The sequence below is a fragment of the Suricata suricatta genome, chromosome 2 (assembly GCF_006229205.1).
Source record: "Suricata suricatta isolate VVHF042 chromosome 2, meerkat_22Aug2017_6uvM2_HiC, whole genome shotgun sequence".
Taxonomy (NCBI): Eukaryota; Metazoa; Chordata; class Mammalia; order Carnivora; family Herpestidae; genus Suricata; species Suricata suricatta.
Genome location: NC_043701.1, coordinates 44879183 through 44895274, shown reverse-complemented (window position 1 = coordinate 44895274; position 16092 = coordinate 44879183). Strand labels below are relative to the sequence as shown.

Sequence of the window (16092 nt, the reverse complement as noted above, 5' to 3'; positions counted from 1 at the left end):
CTCCACATGACAGCTGCTTCCAACACCGGTGTGGGAAGACTGGAGAAGGATGTGCACAGCAGGATGATTGCAGGCCCCGATCCCGAGGCCGAGCAGGAAGCGCTCCCAGCTCTCCTGGGCCCTTCCTGGTGCTGTGAGCAGTCTATCTCACTTCTGCTCACCAGGCTCATCCCCAGTGAGTGTTATTCCCTGCTGCCCCTCCCTGGGCGCAGTCTCTGGGGGTGGGATTTTCCCTGCCCTGTCCTGTACCCATCTTCCCCCAACAAGTCAACTTACCCCTATGAGATATTCTGCGTGAGTTCTGCAGATTCAGAGCTCCTCCTGCCCTTTCTGGAGCACTCACTATACCGGGTCTGAACTCCCTCAGTGCCCACCCTGGAGGAGAGGGACAGGCAACAGACACATAGATCACGTGCTAATGTTAACAGCTGCCCCCTTCAGGGCACTTTTAAGTGCCAGCGCCCTTTATACAATATTCATTTTTGAAATCGTCGAAAATACACACAACATAAAATTTACCATCGGAACCATTTTAAGTGCACAGTTGAGTGGCATTAAGTACATTCACATAGTTGTGCAACCCTCACCACCATCCATGGCCAGAACACTTTCAACTTCCCAGATGGAAACTCTGTACCTGTTGCAAAACAACTCCCCATTCCGCCCGCCCCCTGCAACCACCGTTCTCCCTTCTATCTGTATATGTGCTATTCTAGGTCCCATATATAAGTGGAATCATGCAGTATTTGTCTTTTCCTGACTGGGTTATTTCACCAGGCCTGTCTTTTGAGGTTCATGTATGTTGTAGCATGTCTCAAAATTTCCTTCCCTTTTCAGGCTGAATAATATTTTATTGTGTGTGTGTGCATATGTATGTATGTGTATTGTATATGTATGTGTTTGTTTATTCATGCATCCATCAATGGGCACACAGATTATTTCCACATTTTTGGCTGTTGTGAATAACACTGCTGTGAGGCCGGCCACTTTAAAGAAAAGCATGTAAAACTCATTTATGTCTCACAACAGCCCCATGTGAGCGGTATTGCTTTTAGTTCTCATTTGATGGGTGGGGAACTGAGGCCTAGAGGTGAAAAGACTTGCTGAAATCACACAGCTGCAGAGAAACTGAAGCAGGTTTGTGAATCCAGGCAGTGCAGCTCAGGAGCCTAGGAGCTTCACCGGTAGCCCACACCGCCGTCTCACGGAGTGTCAGGGGAGCGTGGAGCTGGGCCTGGGGGAATTCCAGGAAGGCTTCTTCATGGAGGTGACCTTCGAGCTGGGTTTTAAGAGGGAGTCATTCACTAAAGTGTAACAGAGGAGAAGGGCTAGCCACTTCTGGCAGAAGAAAAACCTTGTGTGATGTGACTCATAAGACAAGGATCTATGCCCGGTTCACAGACATGGCCCCTGGGGTCCTGCAGTGGTACAAATAAGAAAACAGAAGACTCTGGTTACAGAATCTCAGGAGATTCCCCTCTCCCCACGCCTCCACCCTACCCTATTATGGGAAGAAAGCACCATCCTAGGCCAAGCCAGATGTGGAGAGAAGCTTCCACAAAGACTCTGTAGGTTCTAAAAGCACATCAACTTTCCAATCTCTCCCGCCCCAGGACTGTAACACCCCACATCCTTGCAGGGGTTGAGCTGGAGGTGGTGGGTGGAGTGGGGACAAGGAAGAAAAAACACAGTAATGAGAGCTGTGGCTGTTACCATTTTTGCCCTTAAACACAGACCCATCTTGCTCCAGGGCATTCCGGGCAAGTGGTGATCCTTTGACTCCATTGGAAACACTGACCAGTACAGCCATATTGCTATTCCATGTTTATTTCAAACCCTCCAGATCTCCTTTTTCTCCCCAGAGGTCTGAAAAAGCCCAATGTCAAGAGAAACAGCTGTTTACCATAGGTATTTTAATTTGCTGATCAAGGCAGGAAGGAGCAAAGGTTGGATATTCTGGTCATCTCAGCTTAGATCAGCTTAAATGTCAGCGCTGAGGCCATAGGGGAGTTTCTGAAGGCTACAGACTTTCCTTATAGGAAATGATACTGAGACTTAAAGTCGTTCACAGGCATGGAGGCAGAATTGGCAGGGAGCAGGGGTGGGGGCTGGGGGTGGGGATCAAAGTGTGCAGGATATGGGCTCTGAGTAACGTGCACATCTGGGCACACGGATGGTGTGTTGTGTACACAGTAAGTGTCTGAGGTGGAAGGGGGCCATGATTTGAGATCCTAATTAAAAGAAGCAAGTGTGTAGAAATACGCCATTTTGAAACAAAACAACACTATTGTGCTAAAGATCGTTAGTTGTCCTCCCAGGTCCATTGTACCCACCATTCCTTTCATAGTAATAGAGGTTTTTGGCTGGGCACATGGCTGCCCCATCCAAGACTACATTTCCCAACCTCCTTTGCAGCTAGACGTGATCAAGCAAGTGAATTATGACCCTAGGGATATAAGCTGAGTATTCTGTGCTTAGATGTGGTACACAGGGACTCTTTGCTTTTTATTCTTACATCCTTTGCCTGGAACATGGAAGCTGCCATCTTGGGCCATGAGGTCAAGGCCATACACGCTGGAGAAAGAAGGGAGAAGGAAGCTGGGAACCTAATAACATGCAGAACCACATGAGCCCTGGACTTCTGTGAGAGACAAATAAAATTTGATTTTAAGTCACCAATGTTTTTATTATTGTTATTATTTTGGCAGGAATACCACAGAAGTGGTGTTGTACCTCTTTCAGTGCATAAGGAGGTACATGATGTCCCATTTGTCCCATTGATGGTGATGGCAACTCTGATCACTTGGGTAGTGTTGTGTCAGCCAACTTTCTTTATCGGAAAGTGACAATTTTCCCCTTTGTAATTCACAAATATCTTATGGAGAGTCCCTTTGAGATTATATATAAATGCCCTGTTCCTCATGGAACTTCTACCTAGTAGTTGTAGCATTCATGAATGATTACGCTAGTTGTCAAATGTTTTGCTAATTCCATCATTCTTTCCACATTAGTTGACATTTCAATGTGAGGAGGAGCTTTTTTCTTTCTTCCTTCTTCCCTTCTTAGTTCCTTCCTTCCTTCTTTCCTCCCTCCTCTGCATCCCTGCCTTTTGTCCTCTGCCTGGATGGCCCTGCTGCACAGATGACATGACCCTTCATCTCTGGCAGTGAGAAGGTCTGGCACACTTTGGGCTGAGTGAAAGGCCAAATCTCACAGGGGTTGTGGCTGTCCCACTTCATCTTGCTGGGACCTGGCTGGGGCTGGGTCTTTCCTCCACCTCCAGTCTCATGTTGGTGGCCATGTGAAGTGGAGATTGGGAGGTGGCCAATGAGGTGGGGGTGTGTGGAGAGTGTATAGATGCACTAATTCTTTCATGTTGTCAAGGACAATGACCTGGGCTGGGCTCCTGGTCCTGACCTCTGGGAATGGTGGCCAGACAGCTGGGAAGGACTCAGGATCACATCATTAGAAGGACTTTTGGTGTGCCTGGGTGGTTCAGTCAGTTAAGTGTATGACTCTTGGTATTGGTTCAGGTCATGATCTTGGTGGTTTGTGGGATCAAGCCCTGCATTGGGTCCTGTACTAACAGAGTGGAGTGGGCTTAGAATTCTCTCTCCCTCCCCCTCTCTCTCTCCCTCTCTGCCCTGCCCCCATTCCCCTGCTCTCATTGTGTGCACTTTTTCTCAGAATAAATATTTAGGGAAAAAAAAGGGATTTTACAATGTCCTTCCAATCCAGCTGTTCCAGACATGTTGTATCTGGTTGGATCCATGCTCTACCTCTGTTCTCAGGAGCCCCCTGACCTAAATCAATGCTCCATCCTGTGCTGCTCCAACATTGGAGCATACAGCCAGTCCCCTCCCTGGAGCATCTTGGAGGAGGCAGCACATGAACCCCAACTCTCACAGCACAGTGCAGCAGGCCTGTTCCAAGGCCTGTACCACACCTGCTGGACCCCATGCCAGAACCCAGTAGGCACAAGGCAGAATCCAGGGACCCCATAAACTCTTGTGGTCAGATTGACACAAATGCAGGAGCTCACAGACTCCGATGCCTAGAGCCACTGCTGGACAGTGATGTGTATGAGTTTACCATGCGCGTACATGTATGCACACACATGTCACAGACCCACTCTGTGTTATGAGGTAAGGCCGTCTAAATTGTCCCGCTAATGTAATGTCTGATAAATTTTCCTCTACTCCCCTTTCCTCCCTCCCTTCCTTCTGGACCTCAGGGGCACAGAATTAATAATACACCTTGGTGCACAAATCCTCTCATCATTGGTCCCTGCAAGGCCATCTTTTATTAAACTAATAAATCAATAGAAATACTGGGCAAACGCTTGTGAAACAAATGCCCTAAATACACTCGGAACATCGACAATTACTTATATTTACCCTTGTGGTTCTCCCCTACCCTATGCCCCTTCCTCCCCTCCAGAAGCAACGTCTGTTCTGAATCATGTGGTCTTCACTCCCTTGCTCTTTTACAAAAATGCTTGACTGAAACATTATATCCCTACAAATTATGATTTTCTGGTTTAAGTTGTTTTACGTTTACACAAAGATATGCTGTATATCATTAACTTTTGCACTCACATTCCATTGCTCAGCTCCATCAGATGTCTGAGTAGGTAAAGAAATGACAACTGATCGCTAGTGAGGCCAATGTTCAATGCTCGTCTGGGCTAGTGCTGGTTTTAAGCCAGCCTGTGGCACACAGAAATTGTATTTGCTGGTACTGGGGTCCCGCTCAGTAGCTCTGGTGGATTAATGGCTCCGTTTAATGGAATTTGGAAAAGCATATTTTTATTTGTAAATGATTATAGATATTTGTAATGATTGAGTCCTTATTTTGATGACAGCGAAGAACAGTGCTTGGCTTGGCGCTCAACTACTGGCAGTCTCATTAGGGGAAAGAAAGCACTAAGCGGGGGAAGGAGGGACTTGTCCTTTGATTTCAGCTCCAAGTAGGCAGAGTCCTGGGCCTCTTTGCCCCATGCAGTCTCGGCCAGCCTGGTGAGCCCAGGAGACAGCTGTGGTACTGTGGGTGGCCCTCTGTGGGCCACCTCGCTGTGCGTTTACTCCTCCAGGAACAAGGAGGCAGGCATTCTCCCCATTTCCCATCTTGAGCAATACTCAGCGTGGAGCAATGGCTTGTTTTAGGTCCCCTAGATGGGCGAGCCAGAGCCAGAACCCGAGCCCGGAGCCCAAGACTGGAACTTCACCCGCCTCCCGCTTCCAGAAGCCAGCAAGACGGACGCTCCTCCCCTTCCTCCCGCCCTCCCAGTCCGCAGGCTCCGGGGAAGGGGAGGAGCTCTCCCGGCTCTGGTGACACCGTCGCCACGGCAACGCGGCCATACTGGCCCCAACGGACTGGGGGCCTGGGTTGCGGCGGCCGCGGCCTCGTGGGCAGAGCCGGCGGCATGGACAGCCTCTTCGTGGAGGAGGTGGCCGCCTCCCTGGTCCGGGAGTTTCTCAGCAGAAAGGTGGGTCGCGCCGCCTCCGCCCCTCGGGGCCGCTGCTCCAGGTTCGGGGCGCAAGCTGGGGGTGCCCCTGCAACCCCGCACTGCACTTCGCGGGTCGCCCCTGCCGCCGCCTGCCCCGGGGATGCCCGACGGGAGCGCCGCTTTCCGGGCCTGCCGAAACTACATTTCCCAGGAGCCATCTGGCCCCGCGCAGCGCCCTCTCGCCCGGCACGCCGGCCCGCGCCGCCGCCCTGCGCAGGCATCTCGCCCCTTCCGCGGGAGACGTGGCTCGGGGCGCTGGGGACTGGGCGACGGCGGGCGGTGGCCTCCCGAAGCACAGCCGTCTGGTCGCGACCCCTGCCCCCGAGCTCGGCCCGTGGCCGGTCCAGGCACTTGCATCGCACCGGGAAAGAACGACCCCCAGGGGAACCCAAGGGGCTGAAACGCGTTCCCGATAGGTGAACCCTTCAGTTGTGCCCCGAGGTTGCCGCCTAGTTGTTTTGAACTTCCCATGTGTTGCACCGTACTTTTCAGGGTACTCAAAAGTTGAGGAGGTCCTTAGCAATCATCTGCAATGGAGGTGGGACACCGTGCGAGGGGTCGCTGGACGTTACTGCCTGTGCAGTACTACATACTGCGTATATAGGGACAGCACCTATTCCTCATTATAAGTCTCTATACAAAGTGACCCATTGCTTGTCACTCAAGGTGTCGTGTGGAGCAGGGGCCATGGGCAGTTGTTTGGATTAAACATACGTATAAACAAAATCATTTTTTAAAAGGTTTATTTTACAACTTGGGAAATCAAGAGTCACATGCTTCTCCAAGTGAGTCAGCCAGGTGCCCCAACAAAATAATCTTTTGAATGGAAACGGGAAGGACTTGGGAATTAGGTGGAGCAGTTCAAATACCAACAACTGGTTAGCAGTGTGAGCTTGGATACATTACTGCATCACTGTCCTTATCTGTAAAACAGGACTAATAAGACTTACTTTTTGCAGATTTATGATGAGGACTAATAATAACATGGGTTGGGGGCATAGGTGGCTTAGTTGGTTAAACATCTGACTTTGCCTCAGGTCATGATCATGCAGTCTGTGAGTTCGAATTTGTGTCAGGCTCTGTGCTGACAGCCGAGAGCCTGGAGCCTGCTTCTGATTCTGTGTCTCCCTCTCTCTCTGCCCTTCCCCCACTCGCACTCTGTCTCTCTCAAAAATAAATGAAAACATTAAAAAATATGTATATATATACGGGCAGTCCCCAGGCATTGTATCTGGTACATAGTAGGTACCTGTATTCAGCAGTGTCTTTACTGCCATTTCTCATATGCATATGTTTTGAAAGTGTCTTTCGTTGCTTTTTAAAATGTTGGTTTTTTTTTAATGTTTTTTATTTATTTTTGAGAGACAGAGAGAGACAGCGCGAGCAGGGGAGGGTCAGAGAGAGAGGGAGACACAGAATCTGAAGCAGGCTCCAGACTGAGCGTCAGCAAGAGCCTGATGCAGGGCTTGAACCCACAAACCGTGAGATCATGACCTGAGCTGAAGCTGGACGCTTAACCAATTGGGCCACCCAGGCGCCTCTTTATTTGCTTTTTAAAAACACTTTTTTTATTAAAAAAAGTAAATGCAGTGTGGCTTTATTGTATTTGCTCTGTTTTTATGGCTAATTGACCTTCTATCACCAAGTCCTGGCTGCACATTGGATATCTGTGACGCACCTTGTGAGGCTGCCCACTATCATCATTTCTTTTTAATTTTTAAAAAAGTTTTATTTATTTTGAGAGCGGGAGTGCCAGCCGGGGAGACTGGCAGAGAGAGAGGGAGAGAGAGCATCCCAAGTAGGCTACCAGCACAGAGCCGATGTGGGGCTTGAACTCACAAACTCAATGACCTGAGCCCAAACCAAGAGTCTGATGCTTAACTGACTGAGCCACTCAGGTGCCCCTGTCATTGCTTTTAAGTCTGGGCCACCAAACAGAACTCTCAGAGTTTTTCTCATAGCTTTTCTTTCTTGGGTACACATGAAATCCGAAGTCCTCAGTGATACTGGAGGCTCCCCCGTGCCTGACCCCAGCTTAGCACCCCCATGTTGGTTCCAGCCTCTCTCACATGCTTTACCCTGTTCCACCCATGCCCCACCCCAAGTCCACTTCCTGCAGGAGGTCTTCTTGGATAACTCCCACTGGCATAGCTGACTTACCTTGTCTGTGACTTGCTCATTGGCATTCACGTTTATAGTTTATACATCAGTAGTTTATACATCTGTTTATACATCTCACCCACTAGACCAGTCCACAGAATTGACACCTGATCTGGGTGGAAACTTGGCAGTCAGATGGTGCACTGGGCCTCTTCTCCCTCCCACTTATTTTAAGTAGGCTCCACACACAGCTTGGAGTCCAGCATGGGGCCTGAACTCACGATCCTGATATCAAGGACTGAGCTGAGAGCAAGAATTGGATGCTTAAGCAGCTGAACCACCAGGCCCTCCTTTCTCCTTTTTTTTTTTTTTTTAAAATCTGGATACACTAAAGCTCTGCCATGAGAAAGGAGTTGCCCACAGTCACTCAGAAAATTGTGGGGGTGCCGGGGTGGCTCAGTCGGTTAAGTGTCTAATTTCAGCTCAGGTCATGATCTCATGGCTTCTGAGTTCAGGCCCCACATCAGGCTCTATGCTGGCAGTGCAGAGCCTGCTTGGGCAGAGCCTGCTTGGGATTCTTGCTCTCTCCTCTCTCTCTGCCCCTGCCCCACTCATGCTTTCTCTCTCTCTCTCTCAAAATAAATGAATAAACTTAAAAAAAAGATAAGAAAGTTGTATAGACCTGGGACTGCGGTTCAGATCGCCTGCTTTCCTCCTCAGCTTCTGCTCGGGAGCTGAGAGCACGCACTTGCCTCAGGGCTTGGCACCAGGCTTGTAGAGTCTAGAGAGTTCCTATCGGGGTGTGAGGTACCTTCTAGTTGCCTGTTTGTTTTCTCATATCCTCTTACAGTCCTGGAAGGCAGGAATACCTGTTCCCTTTCATGTAAAACCACCCTGAGACTGCGGGGTGAGGAAACTTGCCCAGGGGGTGCAAGTTAGATCTTGTCACACTCCTCTACTCAAAGCACCATCCTCGGGTTTCTTACTTAAAGCAGAACAAAATCCTAGGGAAAGCCTCACCAGGGCCCCCAAGGCTCTCTATGACCCTGCTGCAGGCCTTGCCTCCGACTTCACCTTCCACTACTACCTCGTGTGCCTCCTACCCCACATCGAACCCAGCTACACTGGCCCCTCCAAGCGTGGTCAGACCTCGGGGGGAGTCATGATCGTCTCCTTCGATGTCGGGGCCTTCCAAGGTGACTCTTCCGGTGCCCCAGCCTCCCTCTCCTGCAGTGACGCGTCCCCGTCCTACCTCCGCCACCGTTTTCCAAGTGGTCGTGTCCCAGGCCTGCTGCTCCCAGCAGTACACCCTGTCTGTGATCTGTCATCCTCACTTGTGGCACACCTCCCTTAACAGCCCCTCAGCCTCACTCAAGTCTGCATTCCACAGTTCCTGCCAGCTCTCCCTGTCCCCGCCCGCCCCGTTGGGACCTCTCCCCGCTTCTTGCCCACCCTTCATCATAGTCACACCCTCAACAATGGGCTCACCTCCTTTGCCTTTCTCTTCTTTCATCATAGCCCCTACCCGACCCTGAGTTTTCAAATTCAGCTTGGCCTCCTCCCTGCCGGCCCTGCAGAGTTGAGTGGGGCTGAAGGGAAACACTCCACCGTGTCCACGTTTTCCTCACGGCCCCCACCCAGCTGGTTAGCCCTCTCTGGTCCATTCCCTCTCTCTGCTCTTGGATGACCCTTTCACACCCTCTGTCTCCTCCAGTCCCAAAGCTGCTTCCCCTTTCTCATGTCACTGAGGAAACAGTAGCCCGCACCGGGGCCACTGTTGCTAGCCTTCCTGGGCCTGAGCCATCACTGCAGCCTCTGACCTGCGCTTACCTGGGAATTCTCCATTCCCCCTGGGAAAGCCCCCCCCCCCCTCCCCCGCCTGTCCCTGCTAGCCTGGTCAAGGACATTGCTGTTCTCACTTCTTTATTGCATATACATTTTTCCTTCTCTACTGTCACCCCTATGGAATCTCATCCTGACCCCCAAGTCTCTCCAGCAATTGGCCCACTTTTCTTCTGTCTTCCATAACCAAACCCCATGAAAGAGCTATGTGAGCTCTGATTCTAATCCTGCTTCCTACTTGCTCTCACCCCCTCTAATCCGGCTTTTGTCCCCGCCAATCCTCGGAAACAACTCTTGTCAAGTTTGCCAATGATCTTTAATTTTCAGTCCTCGCACTTCTTGATCTGACATTGTGTTTGGACGGCTGATTGTATCCTCCCTCTTGGAAACTCATTCTGCTTGGCTTCTGGAGACCGCTTGGCCTCTTCTACCTATCTGATTCGTTGCTGGTGCCTCTTGTTTCCTGGAGCTGTGTGTGCCAGGGACTCAAAGACTCAATCTTCTCGGCTTCACTCATTTTCCAGGAGCGTCTGCCGGTCTGCTGGATGCCAGTGGTGTCAATTTGCTGATCATCCCCAAATGCCTATCTCTGGCCCAAATCTCTCCCAGAACTCTTACATTCTTTCCCACTGCCGATTTTACATTTCTACTTGGGGAGCTCCAGTGGCGCAATCGGTTAGTGCGCGGTACTTATACATTTCTACTTGGATAGCCAAAAACTATCTCGGCATGTCCAAAACCTATTTCCTGCTTCTCTCTATGTCTTACAGTTTCCCCCATTTCTTTCTGGTTGCTTGGGCCCAACCTTTGCAATCATTCCTGGCTGTTTTCCTTCTCATGCACCCCACATCCAGTCCATCAGCCCGTCGGTTGGCTTTACCATCAGAGCACACATAGCCACTTCTTTCCACTTCTCTTGCAACCACCCTGGTGTAAGCCACCTCTATCTTTCATGTGAATTGTTCAACAGCATTTTAACTAGTTTCTGCTTAATCCCTTGTCTCCAAAACTCTGTTCTCAACCTAGCAGCCAGTGATCCTTTAAAAATACAAGTTGGTCCATCCTGTTCTTTTCACCGTGCCTCCACCCTACGATTTCACAAAAGTCAACAAGGCCTTTCCTTATCAGGCTCTGGGCAGCCTCTCTGTCCTCATTTCCTATGACTTTCCCCTGGTCATGTGACTCTAGCTGTACTAGCCTCCTGTGACTGCCACAGGGCCTTTGCACTTACTGTTCCTTGCTGAGAACATACTTACCCCCAAGTATCTGCATGGCCTGCTCCTTACTTCCCTTAAGTCTCTCTGCTCTAATGCCACTTAATCATGAAACCTTTCCTGACTGTCTTTTATTAAAGTATCACACCTTTCTTGCACCCCCTTCCTGGTCCTTTCTGTTTCTCACTCTGCTAAACTTTCTTTCCCCCACAGCATATTATATTTGTTGCCTTTCCTCCACCAAATGTAAGCTCCATGAGGGCTAGGACTTTGATCCGTTTCCTCCTCTGGCTCCAGCAGCTGAACTAGTGGACCCTTCGTTCCCTTCATGTCACACATGGGGAAACTGGAAGATAGGAGTGAGCATGCGGATGGTGCTCAATAAATAGCTGACTGTGTAAAACAGTGTCCTTCTTCTATGTCTCTGCTCTCCCTGTTTTATTTGTCTCCATAGTGCACGTCAGCTGCTGTCACATTGTACATGTGTGTGGTCTGCTTCGCCAACAGAATGTCTGCTCCAAGAAGGTGTGGGGTCTATCGTTTTCCTTCTGTATCCCCTGCATCTAGAACAGCCCAGCACATAGTAGGTGCATGGGAAATGTTTGTTGAATCCTGAAAATTAAATGGACCAGATGAGACCAAGGACGGGCTGATTCCCAAGGGCATCCTTGCCCACTACCCACGTGTACCCATGGTCCCAGCGAGTTTGTTAACTGTGCCAAGACTTGCTGATCTGAACTGTTGACAAACTGTAGAGTTATCTAGCAGAGACGGATTCTCATGGTTTCTGCCTCACTCCGACTGGCAGGAAAGCCATGGGGAAGGTTTGCCCTACCCCTCCTAGATCCCTCTCCCTGGAGTGCCAGGCGTGCCCCCGCCTCTTCCCCAACATGTGCACCCATTTCTTTCTGTTCCCCTTCCTCAACGTCCTTTTTATTCTCTTTGGTTCAAGGTTGTGTTCATACCTCTTTTTTCACACATTCTTATTCCCTCTGTTCATGACCGGCTACAGGCTTTGTCCTGTTTTGCCATCAGCAGAGCCTCTGTGGGATTCTGAACACAAAGGCTGGGGGAGGGGTTGAGGCCTGGCTAGCCCTAGGGTCTGGATCTCTAGCCCGGTGCATCGGTTTGGGAGGCATCTCTTCTCTACTGTTCTGCGATCCCCGTGGCCTGGTGAGGTGGACAGACAGGTGGCTCTCTTCCAAACGAGGAAGCGGGGCTCCTAGGAGGCCTCGCACTTGTCACCGGAGTATGTTTTAGCTGGGCCTCCTGGGAGGGCTGGAGGCAAGTGGCTCTCCTGGGACCTCGGCAAACGTTTGCCACGTGCCTCGTGTGGCCCTCAGTCCTGGCCTTGCTGACTCACAGGCTGGGATGGCCGGACCCCCTGCTATGTGGTCCTACTATGTTACCTGGGCAAATCACCCCCTGCTCCCACCCGAGAAAGGAATCATTACTGATCTTTTGCTTAGTTTTGTTATTTATTTATTTGTTTATCTGTTTATTTACTTATATTTTAGAGAGAGAATCTTTTCTTTTTTTAATGTTTACTTTTGAGAGAAAGAGAGAACTAGCAAGCACGTGTGGAGGAGGGGCAGAGAGAGGAACAGAGGATCTGAAGCAGGCTCCACACTGACAGCACAGAGCCCGATGTGGGGCTCATAAACCATGAGATCATGACCTGAGCCGAAGCTGGATGCTCAACCGACTGAGCCACCCAGGTGCCCCTCCTCTTGTTCATTTTTAAAGCTTCATATTCTGTGGCTCCAAACCTGTTGTCAAACCCAGGGCTCCTGAGCCAGCCTCGGGCGAGTCAGTGACCTGAATCTCGCTTTCCTTTTCTATAAAATGGGCCAACAACCATAACCTTAGCTTGGCCCATGGGGTCGCTGTAAGATTCAGAATAATACTTATGTAGATGTCCGGTGTAAAGGTTATATAAAAATAAACTCTTAAGTCAGTTTCTGGTGCTTGCAGTCTCCTTGTGAGGAAGGCGGGATAGGAATGATCGTAATGAACGTCAGCAGTCTTTTGTTTATAACCTACATCGGAGAAAGGAAGGTTTTGATTTAAAATGAAAATAATGATTCAGATTTCTTCCCGCAGGGCTTAAAGAAGACATGTGTGACCATGGACCAGGAGCGCCCACGCTCTGACCTCAGCATAAACAGCCGAAATGATCTCCGCAAGGTTTTGCATCTTGAAGTTCTCTACAAGGAGAACAAGGTACATGCTTCTGAGGTGTGGTGTAATGTTCTGGAACGGAGCTTGGCAATGTCAGAGCACTTGTGGGCCCTGCCAAGCTGTCGGAGATGGGTGCTGGAGGCTTGCCGTGCCTGTGGCCAGGGAGAAACAGACCCAGCCCAGCGCCGACAAATCCCAAGTGCATGCTGGGTTTCCAGCCTCAAGGAGGCTCCAGGCCGCCCCCACGGGCATACTGCGCATGTGTGGCCCGGGAAGCTCACTGTGAACCTGGGCCTGTGACAGCTGTTCCCTGTGCTCTCTACTCCCTTACAAGGCTGTGTTTAGTCAGACTATACTTAAGAATATAGTATTCAGTTATACTAAAATTTTCCATTCCCTGCCTGTGTAAGCTTTTCCTTCTTCAATTCTGAGTAATAGCTTATTTTTGAGTCTACTGTGACATTTAGTTAGGCAGACCTGGGGCTTGGTTTCAGCTAGCCCTGGTGCACGGGAGTAGCGATAGCAAACAGAACGGCACTTCTTTAGTTGGGGGGTGGGGGTGGGGTCCCCCTTCAGCCTCATCCACCCCTTCCTCCACCGGCTGTCACAAGCTTCCACGGCACCCAGTACTTTTCCTTCGTTGTGCTCAGCACACTTATAATAATAGAGCATTTGTGTGGTCGTTTAATTAGTATCTACCTCCCCACTACCTTGGATGCGGCAGGAGAGCAGAGTTGGCATCTCCTTTGTTCCCTGTTGTATCCCCATACTTAACATGTTGCCCGAGGGCACAGTATATAGTCCAGCCGTATTTGTGAATTATATGACTGACTGACTGAATGAAGCCACCATTCCGACTTAATTGCTTTTTCTGCTATGAACACAGTATCATCATCATCTTCTTCTTTTTTTCATGTTTATTTATTTTTGAGAGAGAGAGAGAGACAGACAGACAGAGTGCGAGCTCGGGAGGGGCAGAGAGAGAGAGGGAGACGGAATTGGAAGCAGGCTCCCAGCTTTGAGCTGTCAGCACAGAGCCTGACGCAGGGCTTGAACTCACAGACTGTGAGATCATGACCTGAGCCAAAGTCAGATGCTTAATCGACTGAGCCCCCCAGGCTCCCTGAACACAGTATCTTCTAATTTGATTGAAGAATGGGCTCTCCAGCAGGTTTTGCCTTGTGGTAGGGAATAGTATCAGAGTTGGAAAAAATCTGATGATCATGTAGTTTAGCATTTATCATAATTTTTTGAATAAGCTATAAAATGATATTTCCTGCAAAAGTCCAAATGTGCAAAATAAAGAAGGGAAGCCCCGTTGTTAGACTGGGGGTAAAGAGGACTTGCCTTCTTGGCCTTTTAGGGCAGCCCCTCAGGACTGGACTAAGCAGCTTCTTTTTTTAATTTTTTTAAGTTTGTTTATTTTGAGATAAAGAGAGTATGTGAGTGGGGGAGGGGATGAGAGAGAGGGAGAGGATCCGAAGCGGGCTCTGTGCTCAAACTAATGAGATTGTGACCTGAGCTGCAATCAAGAGTTGGACACCTAACCAACTGAGTCACCTATGTGCCCCAAAGCTTTGAAATTACTGATAGCATGGGGGACCCATCTTGGGAGAGCAGCGAGCCAGAAAAAAGTGACTTGTCAAGGTCTCACAGTGACTTACGGGGTCGGGGTGAAGCTGGTACCAGATCTTCTGATTCTCAGTCCTCCTATAGTAGTGGCAGTCAGGCTTCCTGTAATTGTAACCCTTAACCGTAACGATATCTTAGCAGATAGGGTTAGAATGGGGGTGGGACACCCCCCCCAAGGCTATTTCTGAGATATCTGGAAGAGCCTCAGAACAGCTCGACACCTACCCTCCTGGTCACATAGCCCAGGAAGGAACCCAGGCCAGGTTTCCTTCAATAAAGTGAATGATCAACTGGCAACTGACATCAACCTTCAAGGACATTTAGGTTGCCACTTTGTGCCCCACTTTGATGAGAAAAGGGCAGTGGCAGCTAGGTGAGGTCCCAGTGTAGGCTCTGTAAAGACACCAGATCGATGTCCCTTGTCCTCGGTCCTGGCATGACACCGGTGCCTCCACCTCCTCTGTGCATTCAGCCGGAGTCCTGTCCCAGGCACCAGATACTCAGCAGATTCTCATTTGCTGCATGTTAAGACAGGAGAGTAGACTGTGTATTTTAGAAAGGCTTTTCCATAGAAAGTGAGACAGGTAACCAGAAGACCAATGAACGCTGCTGATACACTGGGATTTTTATGTAAATGCAACTTTTACTTCATTTCCTGGAATCATCTTTGCCATTCAAGTTACTTGTATTTCTTCACGGTAATATAGTCTCCCTAAGGTGATAATTATCTGAAGATATTTAAGGTATTTTCATTAGGTCTTGCTAAGTGCCCTGATGATTCGATTTATACAGTAGTTTTTATACAATGAATTGAGCTTATATTTTACAGGAGATATATTTATTAATCTATCGCATAATGATTTTGACATTTGCACAAAGCTCGACTGATTCTAGGAAAGCCCTGCAATTTAATGTTATTCCAGGAACTTGTTTTTCCCTATTAAGGATATAATATATAAAAATGACTATGTAAAATTGAGTTTTTGAAAAATGGTGTCTGGATTCATATAAAGGTGGTGAAGAGTCATAAAGTATAATTCAGGTAATGCTCAGGGCTATAAATCTCTCATATTGAAAGAAAAAGCCGGAAGCTCTAAATAAATTATGTAACGCCTTTCCCCTGACTCTCTTCCTTGTGAGTTTCACTTACACTTAGACAGCATGGTTTTTTGGGGTCTCATACGAAAAAAACAAAGCTGTCCTCTGATTTTGACTGCTCGCTAGATCTGTTGCTGTTGGTCATAACCCACTTGGCTGTGGGCGTTGGTTCCAGATTTTGCTGTGCAGATCCGGGGAAGAGAAGAGGGGAAGGACTGGAATGGCCTGAGGGTCCTCTTTGTGCCAGGCTCTTTCTTAGCCACTTTATTGCTCCAGCTGCAGACTCCCACCAAACGCCCCATGTCCGGCCACACTTCCCAACAGCTTGGTGTTCCTAGGCAAGTCGGCCTATGGATGGCTGCTTGGACAACTGTGTTTGTCTAAATTACTTAGAGGAATTTTAAGTGAAATCAGGGCTCCAGTCTTTGCAATTAAGACCCAGCAGGGCCTGGGAATATATATATTTTTAAAACCTCCAAAGATGATACTTAGTATAGTCAGGGTTGGGAAATACTG

The 16092-nt window shown here is 49.1% G+C and overlaps 1 protein-coding gene and 1 long non-coding RNA gene across 5 annotated transcripts in view; both read left to right on the top strand.

Moving 5' to 3' along the window:
• The first annotated feature begins 32 nt into the window (after window positions 1–32).
• Window positions 33–2679, top strand: LOC115305883. Its single transcript, XR_003915076.1, has 2 exons — window positions 33–175; window positions 2539–2679. It is a non-coding gene; the product is annotated as an uncharacterized LOC115305883 (long non-coding RNA).
• Window positions 2680–5316: 2637 nt separating this feature from the next.
• MINDY4 (MINDY lysine 48 deubiquitinase 4) overlaps window positions 5317–16092 on the top strand; it is a 110513-nt gene continuing 99737 nt past the window's right edge. For 2 of the 4 annotated variants that reach the window (XM_029925574.1, XM_029925566.1), the window contains exons 1-2: window positions 5323–5488; window positions 12769–12888. In XM_029925574.1, the coding sequence (XP_029781434.1) occupies window positions 5426–5488; window positions 12769–12888 (183 nt within the window). In that variant the 5' untranslated portion in view covers window positions 5323–5425. Of the gene's footprint in view, window positions 5489–12768; window positions 12889–16092 lie in introns of all 4 variants that reach the window. The other 2 variants (XM_029925582.1, XM_029925561.1) reach the window with 2 other exon arrangements.